This window comes from Tamandua tetradactyla, chromosome 3 (assembly GCF_023851605.1).
Source record: "Tamandua tetradactyla isolate mTamTet1 chromosome 3, mTamTet1.pri, whole genome shotgun sequence".
In the NCBI taxonomy this organism is placed as follows: Eukaryota; Metazoa; Chordata; class Mammalia; order Pilosa; family Myrmecophagidae; genus Tamandua; species Tamandua tetradactyla.
The window spans coordinates 85,128,603-85,148,719 of NC_135329.1; the positions used below are offsets into that span (position 1 = coordinate 85,128,603).

The 20,117-nt window shown below is 48.3% G+C and overlaps 1 protein-coding gene across 1 annotated transcript; it reads left to right on the top strand.

The window, feature by feature from the left end:
- Positions 1-3,723: 3,723 nt before the first annotated feature.
- On the top strand, positions 3,724-18,362 carry LOC143676750 (uncharacterized). Its single transcript, XM_077152110.1, has 5 exons — positions 3,724-3,838; positions 3,891-4,022; positions 4,129-4,387; positions 5,082-6,321; positions 17,797-18,362. Exons 1-4 carry the CDS (start codon positions 3,724-3,726, stop codon positions 5,200-5,202), a joined length of 627 nt encoding a protein of 208 aa, XP_077008225.1. The 3' UTR covers positions 5,203-6,321; positions 17,797-18,362.
- The last annotated feature ends 1,755 nt before the right edge of the window (positions 18,363-20,117 follow it).

A 20,117-nucleotide genomic window follows, 5' to 3' on the forward strand; every position in this document is an offset into this window, starting at 1 on the left:
CGGCCTTCTTGGTCCCCTTGGCCTCCTGGCCTGAAGTCTACAGTGGAGACTCGGGGCACCCCACAAGCAGCCCCAAAGGAGCGCTAGCTACCGGGCCTGGCTGGGCGGCTGGAACCAGCTCTGACAGAGGCCCAGTCCTGAGACTCCTGGACAAAGAACCGGGTTGGGTGGACAGAGGCATCCTGAGCACTTGGGAACACTGCACTCGCCACATGGCATCTTTGCATCACTGGTCCAGGCCTGGCACTGACTCCAGTGACCAGTGGCGTCCCTGCCCTGGGGGTGGACAGGCCAGGCTCTGGAACCGGAGGCCCCCAGCCTGTGCCGTGCTGCACAACACCACTTGTTCTACCCAGGGAGCTGGGCTGGACGTCCTTGTTGGTCAGGCTGGTGCTGGGGACAGGATTGCGGTCGGCTGAGGCCCCCGAGCAGCTGGGCCCCGGGTTGGCCAGAGTGACAAGGGGGTGGTGGGACCCCTCCTCGGCCTCCGCACCCTATAGGCTGGGGGTCTCCACTGACCCCTCCTGGCTTGCCTGTCCAGAGCCTCCCCACCATGGATGGATGTTGTGGGTAGGGGGTCTGCCTCGCCTGTGGCTGTACCCCACCTCGATGCTAGCCATAGCCTAGACCACGCAGCTGCTCTGTGTGTGGAACCGGGAAGGGGGTTTAGGTGGAGGGGGCTGGGCGGCCTCAACGCAGGGATGGGCTGCAGGCCAGGGGCAGTGGGGGCGCCCCTGCCTCTTCCCCTCTCTGACCTCTGAAGTGCAAAGGAACTGGGCTGGGCCTGGTGGGTATGGTTTCACCTGCAGGGACCAAATGGGGCCAAGGGGAGGGGAAGTCCTGGGCAGGGGCTGGGGAGGAAAGGGGCTCAGGGACCACTGGGCCATCTGGCTAGAGGTCCTCACTCTGGGCAATAGCAAGATGGCCAGGCCTGACCCCGGCCGGCCTGACCCCCAGCCTGCCAGACCCCTGGCCTCCCTGACCCCTGGCTTCCCCAACCCCCAGCCTCCCCAATTCCTGGCCTGCCAGACCCCCAGCCTCCCCTGCCTCCCCGACCCCTGGCATCCCTGACACTGGCCTGCCTGATCTCCTGGCCCACCTGTTCCCCAGTCTGTCCACCTGCCAGCCCACCAGCTCCCCCGGCCCAGAGCCTGGAGTCCGGGCCGCATAAGGTCAAGAAGGCTGAGAGTAGGCTTGCGTCCCCTCGGTGTGGTGGCGGCTACCATGGGCTCTTCTCAAAAGACTGAATGTGTGCTATTTCTTTGGCATTCATAGATAGCTCTATTGTTTTATTAAAAATCTGGTTTCATTCGGCTTTGCCTCAAATTATTTGCAGCAAACTGGAAAAACTAGGGTTTTTTTTTTTTTTTTTTTTTTTTTTGCCTGAAATAGATTTCCAATAAAATTAGCAGTCTGCCAGGTCAGCTCGGATTTTCTAGAATTCTGCAGAACTGGATGTTTGGGATGGATTGACAGGGAAATTGCCAGAGGACAAAGGTTTTGCTATCTGCCAGTCCTACATGTGGATTTGTAAATCAGACACAGATAAGCTTGCCCAGCGAGGCCCCGGCAGGTACAGCAGTGCAACTGTTTTCAGATGGTTTTGGCTTCATCAGGGGTCCACAGACTCTCTTAGAAGGTCCAGGTGGTAAATAATTCAGGCTTTGTAGACCGCACGGTCTGTCTCAGCCACTCTGCCGTGGCAGCCGTGACGCGGCCCCAGGTGGTATGAGGTTCCCTGAACGTCCAAGTGTTGAAACTGGGACTTCACGAGACTCCCGTGTCATGGATGTTACTCTTTGGGTCCTACTGAGACACTCAAAAGGGAGAGCCAGACCCAGCTGAGAGTGGCCGTGCAGATGCAGGTGGCCGGCTGATTTGGCCCGAGCACCCTGGTTCGCAGAGAAGACTTTGGAAACCCTCCGGGGGCTACTGCTTGGAGTTTGCCGTCTAGGACTGCCCTTCACGTGGCTGGTCAGGAGCCCTGGGGAAAGCCTCGCCCTTGGAAAAGTGACCTCATGATGCCCAGCGAACGAGGAAAGGCACTGGCATTTGAACCCAGGGTTTCTGCTCATAGTTGGCGTCGTGAACTCCATGGATCTTGGTCCGGGAGCTGATGATTGGGATGGGGTCCGTGCAGGGGGCCTTTGCCCCTGCCCCTGCCCCTGCCCCCAACAGTGTGGCGATCACAGCAGGTTTACTTCTCAGGGTAGTAACAACCTCCTGGGTGGAGGGCGCTTCCTGCCACAACGCCCAATGACCATCCACCCCAGCACATGGCTGGCCGTACAGGGACAGTGCAGGAGCCGAGCAGAGCCACCGGCCCATCCGAGTGAGGCCTGTGGTCAGTTTCAGAGCTTGAGGGAGCTGTGTGACTGCACTCACCTGGTGATGCTGGGGTGCTGGGTGGGGGCGGAGGGCCCAACCGTCCAGTGGCTCTGGTCAGCAGGGGACCCTGCCTGACCGCAGCCCTGCTCAGCAAGGGGCAGCGAGTGGGGAATGGGCATGGGCCTTGGGGTTCAGGTGGCTTGGGCACTGCCCGCTCTCCATTGTGCGTGTGGGAATCTCCTCCTGGGATGCTTGGCATTCCCGTTTCTGCCGAGGGCCGAGGGGTCTGTTCTCCAGTGATGGACAGAGCTCAGACGCTGGAGGCCGCCTGGTCCTCTGGCGACCCGGTTCTTTGACCTGGCCTCTCTTTTCTGGACTTTTCCACCCTGGGCCATGGCACGTCCTACTTGGCACCCTCAAGCCTTCGTTTTGAGCCTCTGGCCCATGTGGGTCTGGGGTCCCCAGGTCCCTGCCTCCCCACCCTGGGGAGGGGTCTCGATGTGGAGGCGCCTGGGCCCCCTTTACTATCCCGTCTTGCACCCCGCGGCTGCCGGAGGCCGAGCCGCCCTACCCGGCTGGTCCCGCGCGGTGCAGCGCTGTTGTCAGCCGTGACGTCAGCTCCTTGATGTCCATGCCGTGTTTTAGTTTGTGCCTCAGCTGCTGGCTTCAGCCTCGCGGGGAGCCGGGTACCACCCCTGCCTGGAGACACGAGGCGGCCGGGATGTGAGCGGCGGGGCTCGCAGCCTGCCATTAGCCGTTTTGTCGGGGGTCTGCGGGCCAGCGGCCGGGAGGAAGATGCCTCCCTCGGCGCCCCCCCTCCCCCCCCATAGAGGATTTGGGCTCGGGAGCCGGCGAGCACTGCTGGTGAGTGGCGCGGCTCGCCCGGGATCCGGACCGTGGTGGCCACCGTCGCACCGGGTGGGGGGAGCGTGGCAGTGCCTCGGGGCTGCTGCGCCCGTCCCCGGCCGCCGTGCCACTCGGGGGGGCCACGCAGGCGCTGCGGGGCCGGGGGCCGCGGGGGCCGGGGGCGCGCGGGGCGCTGCAGCCCCGGACGGAGGACGGCGTTCTGGCGGGTGACGGGTGACGGGTATTCAGAAAAATAAGCCCTGGCGGAGGCGCGGGCCGAGCATGTGGCTGCGGAGGCCGGGACATGTATCCTCCCAGGGCAGACGGTGCGTGGCCGCGGGCGGGGGCCGGCGCGCGCGGGCGTCCCCTCTTCTCCCCTGGCCTTCGGGGCCCCGCGGGGGGAGGTTCCTCTGCCGGGCCCGGCGGCGGGCGGGAGTGGGGGGTGCGCGGACCGCCGCGTCCACGGTAAGCACGGCACCTGCTTGTGCTGCCCAGCTGTGCCGCCGGCCTGGCCCCCGCCCGTCACGCGTCTGCGGCGGCGGCAGCGCCATGCTGGAGCGCGCCTGGCAACGGCCGGGAGGGCCGGGTTCCCGCGCACGGCCCTCTCCGCACCGCCCAGCCGCGGCCGCACTTCCGATCCGCGAGGGCTGGGTGGGGACACGCGGTGTGTGCCCGCGGCCTGGAATGCGGGCGTCCTTCTGAGGTCCGTTTTGCAGAAACAGAAACAGCATTCCCGGCCGGGGGCTGCGGCCTGCGGACGGGTGCGGGGCGGGGGGCTCGCGGCGTGCCGGCCCCTCCCCCACCGCGGAGCCCTGCGCCTGGGCCGCCCAGGAGCGTGTCCCCTCCAGGTGCCTGGAGGATGAAAATCAGCGTTTCTGGCCAGGGAGGAGGGGCAGGGGCGCCGGCCCACCCGCTGCGGCCGTGGGGGAATCCACTGTGTCACACTCTCTCCAGGCGCCTGGCCTGTCCTGTCATCGGACTCCTACTGCTCGGGCGCTGGTCGCGGAGGCCTGGCTGGGTCCAGGATGCGGCGCACTGCCTGCGGCGTCGGTCCGCCGTCCGTGGAGGGGCAGACAAGCCTCCCATGCAGCTGTGCTGCACGGCTCCCAAGCCAGCGCCTCTCGCGGGGGTCTGCTCTTGGTCAAGCCCGAGTAGTCCCTGCCTGGGCCAAGTCAGCAGCCCCCGCGGCCCTTCTCCCGCGTCTCCCAGTTATGTAAGAAACTGTGGGTGCTGTGTGCCAGGCCCGGCGCGGTTCTCACCCCAGGATCCATTCTGCTGTGGGGGATGGCAGGGTCCCGTGTCCATGGGGCATCCGAGGCCTGGTCAGCCCAGACTGGCCCTCCTGGTGGAGGCTGCCTTGGGTGTTTGATTTCCGGTCACACCTGCAGCGGGGGGCACTCTCAGTCTGGTGGGGTGGCTGCGGACCCTGCCGTCCACTCCCTGTGGCCACAGCTCTCCTCGAGCTGCTTCCTGCTCTCAGTGTTCATGGGGGGGGGGGGGCGCCTGTGTCCCGTCTGCTGAGTGCTCCATCCCGGGGAACACGGAGCCTATCGAGACCCCCCTTGGCCTGGGTCCTTCTCACAGCTCTGGGGGTGCCGGTGCCCCAGAGTCAGCTCAGCCCATGCTGCGGAGCTGCAGGTGTGGGGCGGCAGTGGACGTTGACAGTCCAGAGGTGGGCAGTGGGTGCGCCGGGTCGCGCTGCTTTCCTTAGGGGGTTGGGATTCCCTTGGTGTCTCCTCTGATGAACAAAGAGAATGAGGGGAGAGGGTAGGTGGCTAGAGGTGGCCTTATCTGGCTCCTCCGAGCGCCCCACCTGTGCTCCTCCCTATTGCTGTCCCCCCCCCCAGTCCTGGCAGCGTGTGGCCGCATGTAAGGCCACGCTGCTGTCTGTGTCCCCATGGTACCAGGGCCACACCCTCTGCCCACGGGCCACCCAGTAGGCCCTCCGTGCGTGCCCACTGCCTCCTTGAAGGGATAGAGAAGTTCTGGCCGACGCGGCCCATCCACACAGCCCGGCTTCGCTGGTGAGCCCCTTCGGGAGACGGAGCAGCGAGACCCCGGTGCGTTTCGGGATGGGGGTTTCTTTTTGGGCGCATCCCGAATTCATAGCCGGGCCTGTCATTACAGCGTGGGGGTCCGGGGCATTCTGGTTTCCTTTCATCTGTGCCTCTGAGACTCTCAGGCTGACCTGGCTGGAGCCCCCCGCAAGCTGCTCTCCCGCTGGCCCCGGAGCACTTCCGCGTTGGGCAGGCGGGACTTGAGGCTGGTCGCCAAGCGCTGAGGGGGTCGTGGAGGCTGTGGGTCCTGCCTGGTGATTCCCGCTGATTTACTCGGTGCTGGAGATGCCACCCACAAGGTCGGCGGACCCGGCAGCCTGGGGTAGCACGGCGTTTTGCAGCGGGCTCTTCGGTGAGTCATTTAAAGAGCAGTGACAGCCGGTGGGGGGGGGACAGCCTGGGCCGGGACGCCGCCGTCAGCTAGTGGGGAGGTAAGGACATCTGGCTTTCTTTTTAATCTTTGTATCTAGTAACATATATACAACCTCAAAATGTCCCCTCCTGACTGCGTTCAGATATGTGATTCCGTGCTGTTAATTACTATCCCCGTGTTGAGCCGCCCTCACAACCCACCAGCACCAAAACCTCTGGGCCGCTCCCAACAGAAACCCAGAGGTGGCAGTACCTCCACTCCCCTGGCTCAGCGCAGCCCTGGGGCCTGTGCTCCAGATGCTGACCCCGGAGTTCGCTTATTCTAATGATTTCCTAGGGGTGAGCGCATACAATAGCTGTCCTTTTGTGTCAGGCTCGTCTCACGTTGTCACATGACTCAGAACTTTGTTCCTTTTTAATACCAAATAATACTCCGTTGCTTGCGTTTGCCATGCTTTTTCCATTGTTGGTGGACACGGGTTGCTTCCATCTTTTGGCAGTTGTGAATAATACCGCCACGCACCTCAGGACGCAGGATTCTGCTCGCACCCTGCTTCCAGTTCACTGGGGCATGAGCCGAGCCGTGGGCTCGAGAGCCGGTGGCAGTGCTGCCCTTAACTTCCTGGGGAGCCCACACTGGCCCCCACGGCCGCTGCAGCGTCTGAGTCCCACCAGCAGAGAGGGACTGCTCAGTTTCTCCACGTCCTCTCCAACACTGGTCAGTTTGTGTTTTTTAATACTAGCTGGTCTGATGGGTGTGAAATGGTAGCTCATTGTGGTTTCAATTTCCATTCCCCTGATGGCTAAAGTTGTTGTACATCTTTTCATGTGTTTTGTGGTCATTTGTATAATTCTTAGAAGAAGATATTCAGCTCTTTTGCCCAATTTTTAAAAACATTGTTTTTTGTTATATAACGTATACAAAACAAAGAAAGAAAAAAGCGACAATTTTCAGAGCACATTTCAGCAAGTAGTTACAGAGCAGATTCCAGAGTTCGCGTGGCCATCAGATTTTATCGAATATCATATCAGATTTTTCCTTCTAGCTGCTCCAGAACACTGGAGATTTTGCCCATTTTAAAATTTGGATTGTTTGCCTTTTTGTTACTGATTTATAGAATTCTTTATGTATTCTAGATATTAAACCTTTATAAAATACGTACTTTCCAAATATTTTCTACTGTTGTGTAAGTTACCTTTTTACTTTCATGGTAACGTCTTTTCATGGTCACAGGTTTTTGTTTTGATGTGATCCCATTGATCTGTTTTTCCTTTTGTTTCTTGTGCTTTGGGTGTAAAGTCTAGGAAGCCATTGCCTCTTACAGAGTCCTGAAGATGCTTCCCTATGTTGTTTTCCAGGAGTTTTATACTTCTGTTCTTACATTTAGGTCTTTGATCCATTTTAGTTGATTTTCTGATATGGTATGAGGTAAGGGTCCTCCTTCACTCTGCGTGTGGAATTCCAGTTCTCCCAGCACCGTTTTTTGAAGAGACTGTTCTGTCCCCACTGAGCACACTTTGTATTCTTGTCAGCGATCAGCTGGTCATAAACGTGAGGGTGGATTTCTGAACTCTTCATTTGGTTACCTTGGTTTATGTATCTGTCCTTGTGCCAGTACCATGCTGTTTTGATTACTGTGGCTTTGTAATAAGTTTTAAGATTGGGAAGTGTGAGTCCTCCAACTTTGTTCTTCTTTACCGAGATGGCTTTGGCTATTCAGGGGCTCTTATCCTTCCATATAAATTTGGTGATTGGCTTCCATTTCTGCAGAGAAGGCTATTGGAATTTTATTTGGATTGTGTTGAATTTGTAAATCGCTTAGGGTAGAATTGACATCTTAACAATATTTAGTCTTCTAGTCCATGAACACAGACTGTCTTCCATTTATTTAAGTCTTCTTTGATTTCTTTTAGCAATGTTTTGCAGTTTTCTGTGTATACATCCTATACATCCGTGCTTAGATTTATTCCTACATGTTTGATTCATTTAATTGCTGTTGTAGGTGTGTTATTTCCCTTAAATTCCTTTTCAAATTGTTCATTACTGGTGTATAAAAGCACTATTGTTTTCTGTATGTTGGTCTTGAACCCCGCCACCTTGCTACATTGTTTATTAGTTCTAATAAGTTTGTTGCACATTTTTCAGGATTCACCCTGTGTAGGATTGTGGTAGTTTGAAGCTGTTACGTGACCCAGATAAGGCCGTGTTCTTTTAATCCACTCTTGTGGGTGTAGACCTTTTGTGGTTAGGACCTTTGGGTTAGGTTATTTCAATTGAGATGTGACCCACCTCCTTCAAGGTGTGTCTTAATCTACTTACTGGAGTCCTTTCCGAGAGGATAAAACACAAGCAGAAGCTGAAAGAGAAGAAATTGAGAAGAATTCACAGGAAAAGCTAGGAGAGGACCCATGGAAAATAGAGAAGCCAAAAGTAATGAAACCCGGGAGGATCAGCAGGTGCCAGCCATGTACCTTTCCATGTGACAGGTCCCAGCTCAGGCCGCCTGTCTTCAGAGTTGAGGTGTTGTACTGTGGATGCCTTCAGGTGGGGCATTTTCACAGCCTAAGAACTGTACATTTTAAGTTGATAAATCCCCATTGTAAAAGCCAACTCTTTTATGATATATTGCATTTCATCAGCTTTAGGAAACCAAAACAAGAATCATATTATTTACAAATAGGGAAGGTTTTACTTCTTCCTTTCCAGTTTGGATGCCTTTTATTTCTTTCACTTGCTTAATTGCTCTGGCTGGAGCTTCCAGCACAATTTAAGTGACAGTGGTGACAGTGGGTGCCCTTATCTTGTTCTTGATCTTAGCTCAGTGTCTCCCGCTGAGTGTGTTAGTGGTGGGTTTTCATATCTGCCTTTTGGCGTGTTGAGGGAGTTTCCTTGCTTTCTAGGAGTCTTTATCAAGTAGCAGTGCTGCTTTTTGTCAAGTGCATTTCTGCATCAGAGATACTAATGTGTTTTTTTTCTCCTTCATCCTGTTATTGTGGTGTATTACATTAGTTGATTGTTTTATGTTGAGCCACGCATGTATACCTGGGGTGAAACCCACTTGATCACAGTGTATAATCCTTTTCGGATGCTGTTGGATTTGGTCACTAGTATTTGGTTGAGTATTTTTGCATCTGTATTCATGAGGGATATTAGACTGTTTTTTGTGGGTTTTTTTCTTTTCTTTTCTTGGTCTGTTTTTATCTGGCTCTGATTTTAGGGTGATGTGGCCTCATAGAATGAATTAAGGAGTGTTCTCTCCTCTTCATTTTTTTGAGGAGTTTGAGTAGAATTGGTCTTAATTCTTGGAATGTTGGTTAGAATTCACCAGTGAAGCCACTTGGTCGTGTGCTTTTCTTTGTTGGGGGGTTTTCGACAACAGGTTTAATCTCTACTAGTTATTGGTTTGTTGAAATCTTCTATTTCTTCTTGTCAGTGTAGGTTTTTGTGTGTTTCTAGGAATTTGTCCGTTTGATCTGTGTTACCTAATTTGTTGGTATACAGTTGTTATAATCCTTTTTATTTCTGGGAGCTCAGTAGCAGTGTCCCCCCTTTCGTTTCTGATTTTAGTTATTTGTGCCTTCTCTCTTTTTTCTTTTTTCTCTCTAACTAAAGTTTTGTTGATTTGATTGATCTTTTCAAAGAACCACCTTTCAGTTTTGTTGATTCTCTCAGTTTTTTTTAGCATTTTTTAAATTGTAAAACATAACATATATACAAAAAGGCAATAAATTTCCATGGGCTTTTTAACATGTAGTTATAGAACAGGTTTTAGTTTGTTATGGGTTACAGTTACATGAGTTTTAGTTTTTTCTTCTAGCTGCTCCAGGACACTGGAGACCAACAGAAATATCAGTGTAATGATTCAGCAGTCATACTCATTTATTAAATCCTGTCTTCTCTGTTGTATTCCTCCTTCTCTTTAAATAACAAATATACATAAACTCAATTAATTTCAAAGTACACCACAACAATTAGTTGTAGAACAGATTTCAGAGTTTGATACAGGTTACAAAAAAATTCCACAATTTTGGGTTTTTATTTCTACCTGCTCTGAGGTACTGATGGCTGAAAGAAATGTCAGTATAATGATTTGGCATTCATACTCATTTGTTATCCTAACCTTTTCTTATATAACTTCACTATTAGTTTTGATCTTTCTCCCATTCTTTATAGATATTTGGGCTATGCCCATTCTAATTTTTTCATGTTGGAAGAAGCTTTCGATAATATGGGATGGGGGCATGGAACTAGCTGTTGTTCTGGAGAGGCTGGTCCCTCTGCATTTTCAGAACTGATCTGGTCCAGGGACCCATCTGGAGGTTGTAGGTTTTGGAGAGTTACCCTGGTGCATGGAACCTTTGCAGAATCTTATATAATGCCCTAGGTATTCTTTAAAAGGATTGGTTGGAATGGTTTTTGTTGGGATTTGGCAAACTATGATGGGTAGCAATGTCTAGCTGAAATTTGCATAAGAGTGACCTCCAGCATAGCCTCTCAAATCTATTTGAACTCTCTCACCTGCTGATACCTTATTTGTTGCACTTCTTTCCCCCCTTTTTGTTGGGATGGCATTATTGATCCATGGTGCCAGGGCCAGGCTCATCCCTGGGAGTCATCTCCCACACCGCCAGGGAGACCCTCACCCCTGGATGTCATGTCCCACATAGGGGGAGGGCAATGGTTTCACTTGCAGAGTTGGGCTTAGTGAGAGATGGGCCACATCCGAGCAACAAAAGAGGTCCTCCAGAAGTAACTCTTAGGCATGCCTATAGGTAGGCTAAGCTTCTCCCCTACCTACATAAGCATCACAAGAGTAAGCCTCGAGATCAAGGGCTTGGCCTATTGATTTGGGTGTCCCTAATGTTTGACACAGTATCAGGGGTTTCCCTGGTGGTAAGGTTTAATAGTTCCATAATTTTTCCCCTGTCCCTCCTCTCAGTTGCTTTTTACTTCTCTATTTCATTTATCTCTGGCCTAATTTTTATTTCTTTCCTTCTGTTTGCTTTAGATTTAGTTCTTCTTCTAGTTCTTTGAGTTTTGAGGTTACGTCTCTGATTTGAGGTCTCTCTTCTTCACTTTTAATGTGAGTATTTAGAGGTATCGATTTCCCTCCAGCATTGCCTTCACTGCATTCTGTCAGTTTTGGAATGTTCGGTTTTCATTTTCATTAGCCTGAAGATATTTACTAGTTTCCCTTGTGTGATGGTTGGGTTCTGGTGTCAACTTGGCCAGGTGATGGTGCCCAGTTGTTTGGTCAGGCAAGCACTGGTCTAACCATTAGTGCAAGGATATTTTGTGGCTTGTTGATAAGCCAGAAGGCTGGTTTACTAAATCATTCGTCAGTTGATTGCAGCTGTGGCTGATCGCATCTACAGTCAATGAAAGGCATGCCTCTTGCAAAGAGATAATCCAGTCTATGGGGTTTTTGTTCAATCAGTTGAAGACTTTTAAGGGAGACTGGAGTAGCTCACTGCTTCTCCAGCCAGTGAGCCTCTTGTGGCTTTTGTTGAGACCCACCAGCTTTGCCGTTTGCCCTACAGATCTGGGACTCTTCCATTCCCACAGTTGTGTGAAAAACCCTTTTATAAATCCTCTATTTACAGATATCTCCTGTTGGTTCTTTCTCTAGAGAATCTTGGCTTATACACCTTGTGATTTCTTTTTTTTTTGAATGTAAGCAAAAACCATATAATTTTATTCTACTTTGGTATTTTTATACAGGAGTATGATCAAGTAAACTAGCATTATAACTACTAGATATTTAAGATAATGAACAATGTATATTTGTACTGAAGTAGTAATTATGCTTTGAAGGATGTTAACTTTGATCACCTCAAAAGTATGTTCATTCCAAACACAAAATACGTTCATTCCATAACAATGTCTGAAAACCTTAAACCATTTCAGTAACAATACAATTAAAATTCAATGTCAAAGATATTTCAGATAGCTTTACATAAGGTATGCAACATGTGTTTTGTTAAGAGAAAAGACAGCATTTTGTCTTAAAGTAAAATAACTGGTTTTGCAGAATGAAAAGCAGAAATATTTAGGACCATGTGGATGGAACTACAAAGCTGTAGAAGGAATTCAGAAAACGTATGTCATTTTACCTGGTTAAGAGTGGTTAAGATTCAAACAGATTATAAGATTTTTAAGGGTTTCCTTATCAGATAGTACAGCCACACAAAAGAAGAGTTTGTTTTTCACTATAAAATGACAGTTTACTTGGATTATTGGTGTGCTCTTAACTAGAGATTATAAAATGTTTTTCACTCTTAAAGGGCTCCAGTAAGCAACCTCAACTTTAATGGGTGGAGAAACATTCTCCATGGAAACCATCTAATCAAAAGTCACCATCCACAACTGGGTGGGTCACATCTCCATGGAAACAACAAAAAAGATTTCACCCAGCAATATTGAATGAGAATTAAAGGACATGACCTTTCTAGGGACCCAAAAAACTTTAAACTGGTACATTTCATCCTATGATCACCTCAAAAGTATGTTCTTTCCAAATGCAAAATATATTCATTCCATAACAATGTCTGAAAATCTTAAACCATTTCAGTAACAATACAAATAAAATTCAATGTCAAAAACAGTACAAAATCTCATCAAAGTCATCTACAAGAATGTCCTGTCCTAAGACAAAATTCTTCTCTGGCTCTGAACCTGTAAAACTCAGAACAAGTTATTTGCTGCCAACGTACAAAAGAGGAACAGTCATGGGGTACATATTCCCATTTCCACATGGAGAAAGTGGAAGGAACACAGACGACACTGGACCCAAATAGTTTAAAAAACCTGCAGGGCAAACTCCATTAAGTTTCAGGGTCTGAGAGTCATTTCTACTCAGGGCTTTAGAAAGCAGCAGTCTCATCCTTTCCAAGGGCCTACACAGTGGTCCATCTCTCTTTGAATGCAACTTTGGGGAACACTGAGGAGACCACCTTTTTCTCGGCTCTACCCTTTCCAAGTATTGGGGCTGCCTTGGGCTCTCTGACATCACTCAATCCCTCCAGAACAGCGTGGTGACAGCCAGGTTCTCTCCACTCCCCAATGAATGTGCTCCTCCCTGTCCAGGGCTTGGAGTATAACTCTTCCCAAGTAGTGAAGTGAAAGGTCTATCCTCTGCCTTCAGGGCAAACACACTCTCAAAGTATTTCAGTGGGCCCACTCTCCTGGCACAAGGTTTCTTGACTTCAGACCTTACCTTCCATGGTTCTGATTTTGAAGTTATTTTTCCTCCAATATTTCCCTTTTCTCCCCTTCTTAGTCCAGAATGGCAGTGGTTCCATTTATACAGACCCCACAGCACTCTTGCTGGCTTTCCATAATAGGCAGGGATCATAACAATCAGACAATAGGACTTTCCACATATTCTTCCTGGATAACTCCACCTCCAATTCTGGCTTTTTGTGAAATGGCTGACTGGTTCCATGTTGGGTTAAATCCTCACATGGGACACTATTCTCTGGGTCTCCCTTTCTGGAAGCCCAAATTTTCCAGACCATCAATTTCTGGTTTCTTTATATCCAAGAGTTCAGTTACCAACTTACTTCTTTCTTTTCACATTTTGCTATAGTCTTGGTTCAAGAATGCCAATGATGTTCAGGGTTTCTTTCTCTGCTGGGCAGGCACATGGCAATGTCTGCTAGCTTTCTCTCCTCAGTTCATAAAGCTTCCTGAGGGGCATTTTCTTTGTGCTCCAGAGGTCTCTGGGTCCATGGACTCTATTGGTTCTGGTGGCTCTAATGTTTTTTCCAAAATGGTTCCCTCTTGAGGGTGTCAGGGTAGTTCAGTGGTAGAATTCTCACCTGCCATGCAGGAGACCAGGTTCAAGTTCCAGTCCCAGATGGTAAATGGCCAAGATCCACTTGGTCTCCCACAAGACCTCTGTATTAGTAGGGTTCTTGCAAATGGCCAAGATATCCAAGAGTTGAGCTGTCTCCCTGGTGGATCCTATGGGGACAAAGCTCCATTTTCAGTGTGAAAGCAACACCAGGCTCTTGGGAACTGATGTGATTTCTTTTTTGACCCATTGGCTCTTTAAGTATATTGTTTGATTCCCACATATTTCTGAATTTTCCATTTCTGTGTCTTTCATTGATACCTGGCTTTGTTCCACTCTGGTCAAAGAAGAAGCATGGTATGATCTGAATAATTTTTAACTTAATGAGACTTGTTTTGTGGCCTGTCGCCTGGTCTGTCCTGGAGGATGACCCCTGTTTGCTAGAGGAAAGTGTCCTTTGCTGCCCTTGGGTGACGTTCGGTTAATGTCTGTTGGGTCTAACTGGGTTCGCGTATCATTTAGGTCTTCTGTTTCATTATTGTTCTTTGTGTTTGGGTGTCTACCCGCCATTGAAAGTGGTGTGTTGATGTCTCCGAATGAGTTGCTAGTTTACAGTTCTAAGGTCGAGAAAGTGTCCCAATTAAAACAAGTCTAAAGAAACGTCCAATCAAAGGCATCTAGGGAAAGATACCTTGGTTCAAGAAGGCTGATGATGAAGTTCAGGGTTTCTCTCTCAAGTGAGAAGGCACATGGTGAACACAGTCAGGGTTTCTCTCTCAGCTGGAAGGGCACATGGTGAACACGGCATCATCTGCTACCTTTCTCTCCTGGCTTCCTGTTTCATGAAGCTCCCCGGGAGGTGTCTTCCTTCTTCATCTCCAAAGGTTGCTGGCAAGTGAACTCTCTGCCTTGTAGTGTTGCTCTCTCTGAATCTCTCTGAATCTCTCATTCTTCAAAATGTTTCCTCTTTTATAGGACTTCAGAAACTAATCAAGACCCACTCAAATGGGTGGAGACATGTCATCCCCTAATCCAGTTTAACAACCATTCTTCAGTAAATCACATCAACCAGGGAGATGATCTCATTACAGTTTCAAATATACAGTATTGAATAGGGATTATTCTACCTTTAAGAAATGGGATTTATATTAAAATATGACTTTTCTTAGGGGGCATACTTCTTTTCAAACCAGCACAAACACCAACAACCCCAAATGCTGGTGAGGGCCAGAGGGGCCTGCGGTCCCCTCGCCCAGAGCCACGTCCTGGCAGGAGGCTGCGCGGCCACAGCAGCTCCGTCCACCGCACCAGACACTGGAGGCAGCCTCGCCGCCCGGCACCAAGTGGGGCATCGGCCGGTGGGGAGTTACTCAGTGATAAGTGAAAAGACCCATCAGGCACGAGAGGACACAGAGAGACCCTAACGCGTGCCACTAAGCAAAGGAAGCCAGCCTGAAAAGGCCCTGTCGAAGCGAGTCCGGCGCGGTGACACTCGGGACAAGGCCAAACGAGGGTCAGCAGCGCTCAGCGGCTGAGCTCCCCAGGGGCTCGGGGTACATGGAGGGGGCGGCGGCATCTCCAGGGGGGAGGACTGTCCTGCTGGCACTGTGACCAGGCATCCCGACCACGATGCAGTTGCCGCAGCCCATGGCGTGCCTCGTAGCCATCGGTGTCGGCTGGTCTGACACGTGCCCACTCATGCAGGATGCTGCCAGCGGGGGACTGCCTGTGTGCAGGTGCGCGCGTATGGGACTTCTCTGTACTCTCTGTACAATTTTTCCATGAACCTGAAGCTGCTCTAAAATATAGTCTATTAAAAACTAAATTGCTGTCATTATTTTATTAATAATTTATCCAGAAAGTATTATTGCACATTGAAAATACTTTTCAGTGAATTTTCTGAAGCAATTACTATAAATTAAGCAATGAAAACCAAACTCCTTCTCTAGATTTTAGGATCTCAGACATAATGTCAACACCTCACCCAGCGCTACTCCTTCCTTGAGGGTAAAATGGTACCTGTTCCTCGAATACGGTGTTTCCATGCTGCGTCCACTGGCTCACGAGCTTCCATCACCAGCTCTTCTCTATATTAATCATGGTGCAAATATATTGTGGTTCATAGGTATTGTGACCATTCACATATTTATGTACAGTAGAAAACAAATTGAAGCCAGGTGTTTAATTTAACTTCCTCAAGAAAAGTTTTGCTATTAAAGAGGGCCTGTGCTGAACATGGTCCCTTTAAGTGTAAACTTCCACCCAACACAGGACACGTTAGATTCCACACCAGGCATGCCTCAGCACTTCCAAAGTGATAGCCATGTTGGAATGAGTACTCCGAAATTCCTTAAAAATTGTTTTTGAACCTTGGCTGTGGCACGGCGGGGAGGGAATTGAGATAGCATGAACGTAGAATCAGATGCACAGATATTATTTTCTTTTTAATTTTTTTAAACATAACAACATACAAACACGAATATTCTTGCCATATGATCATTCCATTCTTGATATATAATCAAAAACTCACCATATCATCACCATGTTCATTTCTTAGAACATCTACATCAATTCACAAAAAGAAATAAAAAGAAAAAAGAAAAAACCTCATACATACCATACCCCTTACCCTCTCTCTCATTGACTGCTAGTATTTCCATCTACCCAATGTATTTTAGCCATTGTTTCCCCTATTTTTTCCTATACTCCTTACCACCCCTTTCATTGATCATTAGCATTTCAATCTACTAAATTTATTTTAACATTTGACCCCCCTATTATTTATTTATTTTTAATCCCTATGTTTTTCTCATCTGTCCATACCGTAGAGATGTACAGATCTTAAATGTTCAGTTCTGAGGCTAGACAGCTGCACCCAGCTGTGTAGCCACCATGTTTCTGATTTCCATCACCATCAGTTAGTTTTACCTGTATTTGTTTTTTATTTTGTTTATTTCTTTCACGTGGGCAGGCACAGGGAAACGAACGCGGGTCTCCGGCATGGCAGGCGAGAACTCTCCCTGCTGAGCCACCGTGGCCACCCTTGCCTGTATTTGGATGCTGTTTATACTCTTTTGTGGCTGACTCACTTAACATGTGTTTTGAGATTTATCTGTGTTGTACGTGTCAGGACTTCGTCCTTTTTTATTGCTGAGTGTTATTTTATTGTATGGCTATACTGTGATTTGTTTATCCATTCTTATTTTGATGGACATTTGGCTAATATGAGTAAGGCTGCCAGCAGCATTCTCATGTATCTCTCTTTGTGAACATGTATTTGTTTCTCGTGGTTAAATATCTCGAAGTACGATTGTTGCATCGTATGGTATTTATTTATAAGAAACTGCCCAACAGTTCTCCACAGCACCTTTTACACTCCCCCAGCCATTTGAGGGAGGTGCTATCCCACATCCTTGCCAACACTTGGTAGTGTCTGTCTTGCTAGCCTTAGGCATTTTAGCGGGTGTGCAGGGTCTCCCTGTGCTTAGGTTGCATTCCCCTAGTGCCTAACTATGAGGTGCAGCATTAACAAGTGTGCTGGCTATTTGCACATCTTCTCTCTGGTCTGTTGTAAATCTTTGACCTTCTTAAATTGGGGTTTTTGTTTCATATTATTGATTTTTAAGAGCTCTTTATTCTAGATGCAAGACCTCTGTCAGACGTATGTGCTGCAAATATTTTTTTCCCGCAGGTTATCTATTCATTTTCCTAATGTCTTTTTATATGAGATGTTTTAAATTCTTATGTAATGCAATTTGTTGGCTTCAAAACCAAATCTGTTTAAGACAAGATAAACTTATGAGGCATGTAATAACATGGATGGACCTAGAGAATATTATGCTGAGTGAGTCCGGCTGAAAACTAAAGGACAAATACTGTATGGTCCCACTGATGTGAACGGACATTCGAGAATAAACTTGAAATATGTCATTGGTAACAGAGTCCAGCAGGAGTTAGAAACAGGGTAAGATAATGGGTAATTGGAGCGGAAGGGATACAGACTGTGCAACAGGACTAGATACAAAAACTCAAAAATGGACAGCACAATAATACCTAATTGTAAAGTAATCATGTTAAAACACTGAATGAAGCTGCATCTGAGCTATAGGGTTTTTTTGTTGTTGTTTTTTACTATCATTACTACTTTTATTTCTTTTCTCTATATTAACATTTTATATCTTTTTCTGTTGTGTTGCTAGTTCCTCTAAACCGATGCAAATGTACTAAGAAACGATGATCATGCATCTATGTGATGATGTTAAGAATTACTGAGTGCATATGTAGAAGGGTATGATTTCTAAATGTTGTGTTAATTTCTTTCTTATTTTTATTTTTTTTCTTTTTTCTTTCTTTCCGTTAATAAAAAAAAAAAAAAAAAACCAAATCTGTCACAGCAGCCCTGTTTACAATAGCCAAAAGGTGTAAATGACCCATGTGCCTGCTGACAGATGAGTGGGTAAACGAAATGTGGTACGCCCCTACTAGACGTGTTTTCAGCCATACAAAGGAAGTGCTGACACCCGATAGAACATGGATGAACCTTGAAGACGTTAGGTTAAGTGAAAGAAGCCAGGCATAGAACGACAAGTATTGCGTGAGTCTACTTATGTGACACATATGGAAGGAGCAAAGCTATAGAGACTGAAAGTAGATTACAGGTTACCGGGGACTGGGGAAGGGAGGAGAGTTATTGCTTAGTGGGTGCACAGTTTCTGTTTCGGGCACTGAGAAAGTTCTGGAAATGGACGGTGGTGAGGGCAAACCAACAGTGTAAATGTAATTAATGCCACTGAATTGTACGTTTAAAAATGGATAAGTGGCAAATTTTATGATATGTGTATATATGTATATATAGTTACCACAACCAGAAAATAAAAGTTAAAGCAAATCTGTAATCTTGATCTATATTTAGAAATTCAGCAGAAGTTATGTAGTGGAAAGTACGAAATAAATTTTTTGTTGTTTGTAGCTGATTTCTGCCTCCAGAATGGCCGAAGCCACTGGCCTGCTGCCTGAGGATGTGCTGCGGGGCCTCCCCGCCCTGGAAGGTGGTAAGAGGCTCCTTTCCCAAGTGAGCGTCAGCCCCAGGGGCAGCTGGCCTGCTTCACGATGCCCTTTAACTCCCCCTTTTCAGGGAGATGACATGTTATGACTTCATATATTTCTTTCTCACAGAGGGAGGTTATTTTCCTGTCTTTCTGTGAAGGAAGAATAAATTTGGCTGAAAACTCTGAAGCAGGAGGCTCTGTTTTTCTAGTTTCCTTCACCACTGCTGAGCAATCTGATGCCATTTTTATCCCCCTTGTTTGAGTGTGACCTATTTTTTTCTTTTTCTGGAATCTTTCAAACTTTTTGGTTTGTAATCTCTGGTGATCTGGAAACGTTCTAAGACGTGCCGTGATCGGGGCTCTGTTCTCAGTGCCCTTTCCCATGTGGGACCCCATTTCCCCGGCCCCCGCCCATGCCTGCCCCTTGGGCTGGTTCCTCAGCTCTGGTGGCAGGTGAGTTCCTACAGGTCCATAAGCTTTCCAAGTCTAAAACTTTGCTAAGTTTTCTCATTCACTGTGTTTGCTCTCCTGTTCTCTTGTCAGTGTGGATTTATGCCTTAAAATTCCTCTGCATGGAGTCCCCTAGGGAGAATGGTGACAAAGGGGGAAAATTCACCTTCCCCAAGTGGAGAATTTTTTATATTCTCACAGGCAATGGGGACAACCAAAGCAATAGGCCAAGCCTCCAATCTTGGGGTTTGTTCATATGAAACTTAATCCTGCAATGGATAGGCTAAGCCTACTTAAAATTAGGCCTAAGAGTCACCCCCAAGAGAACCTCTACTGTTGCTCAGATGTGGCCTCTCTCTCTTGGCCAACACAACAAGCAAACTCACTGCCCTCCCCCTCTCTACGTGGGATATGACTCTCTGGCAACGTGGAATGGAAATCCTAAAATGAGCTGGGACTCAGCACCAAGGGAGTGAGAAAACCTTCTCAACCAAAAGGGGGAAGAGCGAAATGAGACAAAATAAAGTGTCAGTGGCTGAGAGATTTCAAACAGAGTTGAGAGGTTATCCTGGAGGTTATTCTTACACATTTAATAGATATCACCTTGTTAATCAAGATGTAATGGAGAGGCTGGAGGGAACTGCCTGAAAATGTAGAGCTGTGTTCCAGTGACCAGGTTTCTTGAAGATGATTGTGTGATGATATGGCTGTCGCAGTGTGACACTGTGGTTGTGAGAGCCTTGTGCCTGATGCTGCTTTTGTCTACCTTATGAACGGACAAGTAAAACATATGGATTAAAAATAAATAAATAATAGGGGAAGCAAATGTTAAAATGAATTTAGTAGATTGAAATGCTGGTGATCGGTGAAGGGGAAGGGGTGTGGTACATGTCATGGTCAGGTTCATGTGTCAACTTGGCTAAGTGATGGTACCTGTTTGTCTGGTTGGACAAGGGCTGGCCTGTCTGTCGCAACGAGGACATTTAATAGAATTAAATCATGATCACGTCGGCTGCATCCACAGCTGACTCCATTTGTAATCAGCCAAGGGAAGTGTCTTCTGCAATGAGTGATGCTTAATCTAATCACTGGAAGCCTTTTAAGGAGGATTCAGAAGAGGCAGGCTCTCTTCCTGCTTTGGCCGGCGAGCCTCTCCTGTGGAGCTCGTCCAGACCTCCATCAGAATCACAGCCTCCATCCTCCTTCACAGCCTGCCCTGC

Excerpts from the sequence above, each read along its gene's own strand:
- LOC143676750 (XM_077152110.1), top strand. The coding sequence starts at position 3,724 with ATGCTGGAGCGCGCCTGGCAACGGCCGGGAGGGCCGGGTTCCCGCGCA. Across the intron at positions 3,839-3,890 it reads GGGCTGGGTGGGGACACGCG|AAACAGAAACAGCATTCCCG; the intron begins GTGTGTGCCCGC and ends TCCGTTTTGCAG. Across the intron at positions 4,023-4,128 it reads CAGGAGCGTGTCCCCTCCAG|GCGCCTGGCCTGTCCTGTCA; the intron begins GTGCCTGGAGGA and ends CACTCTCTCCAG.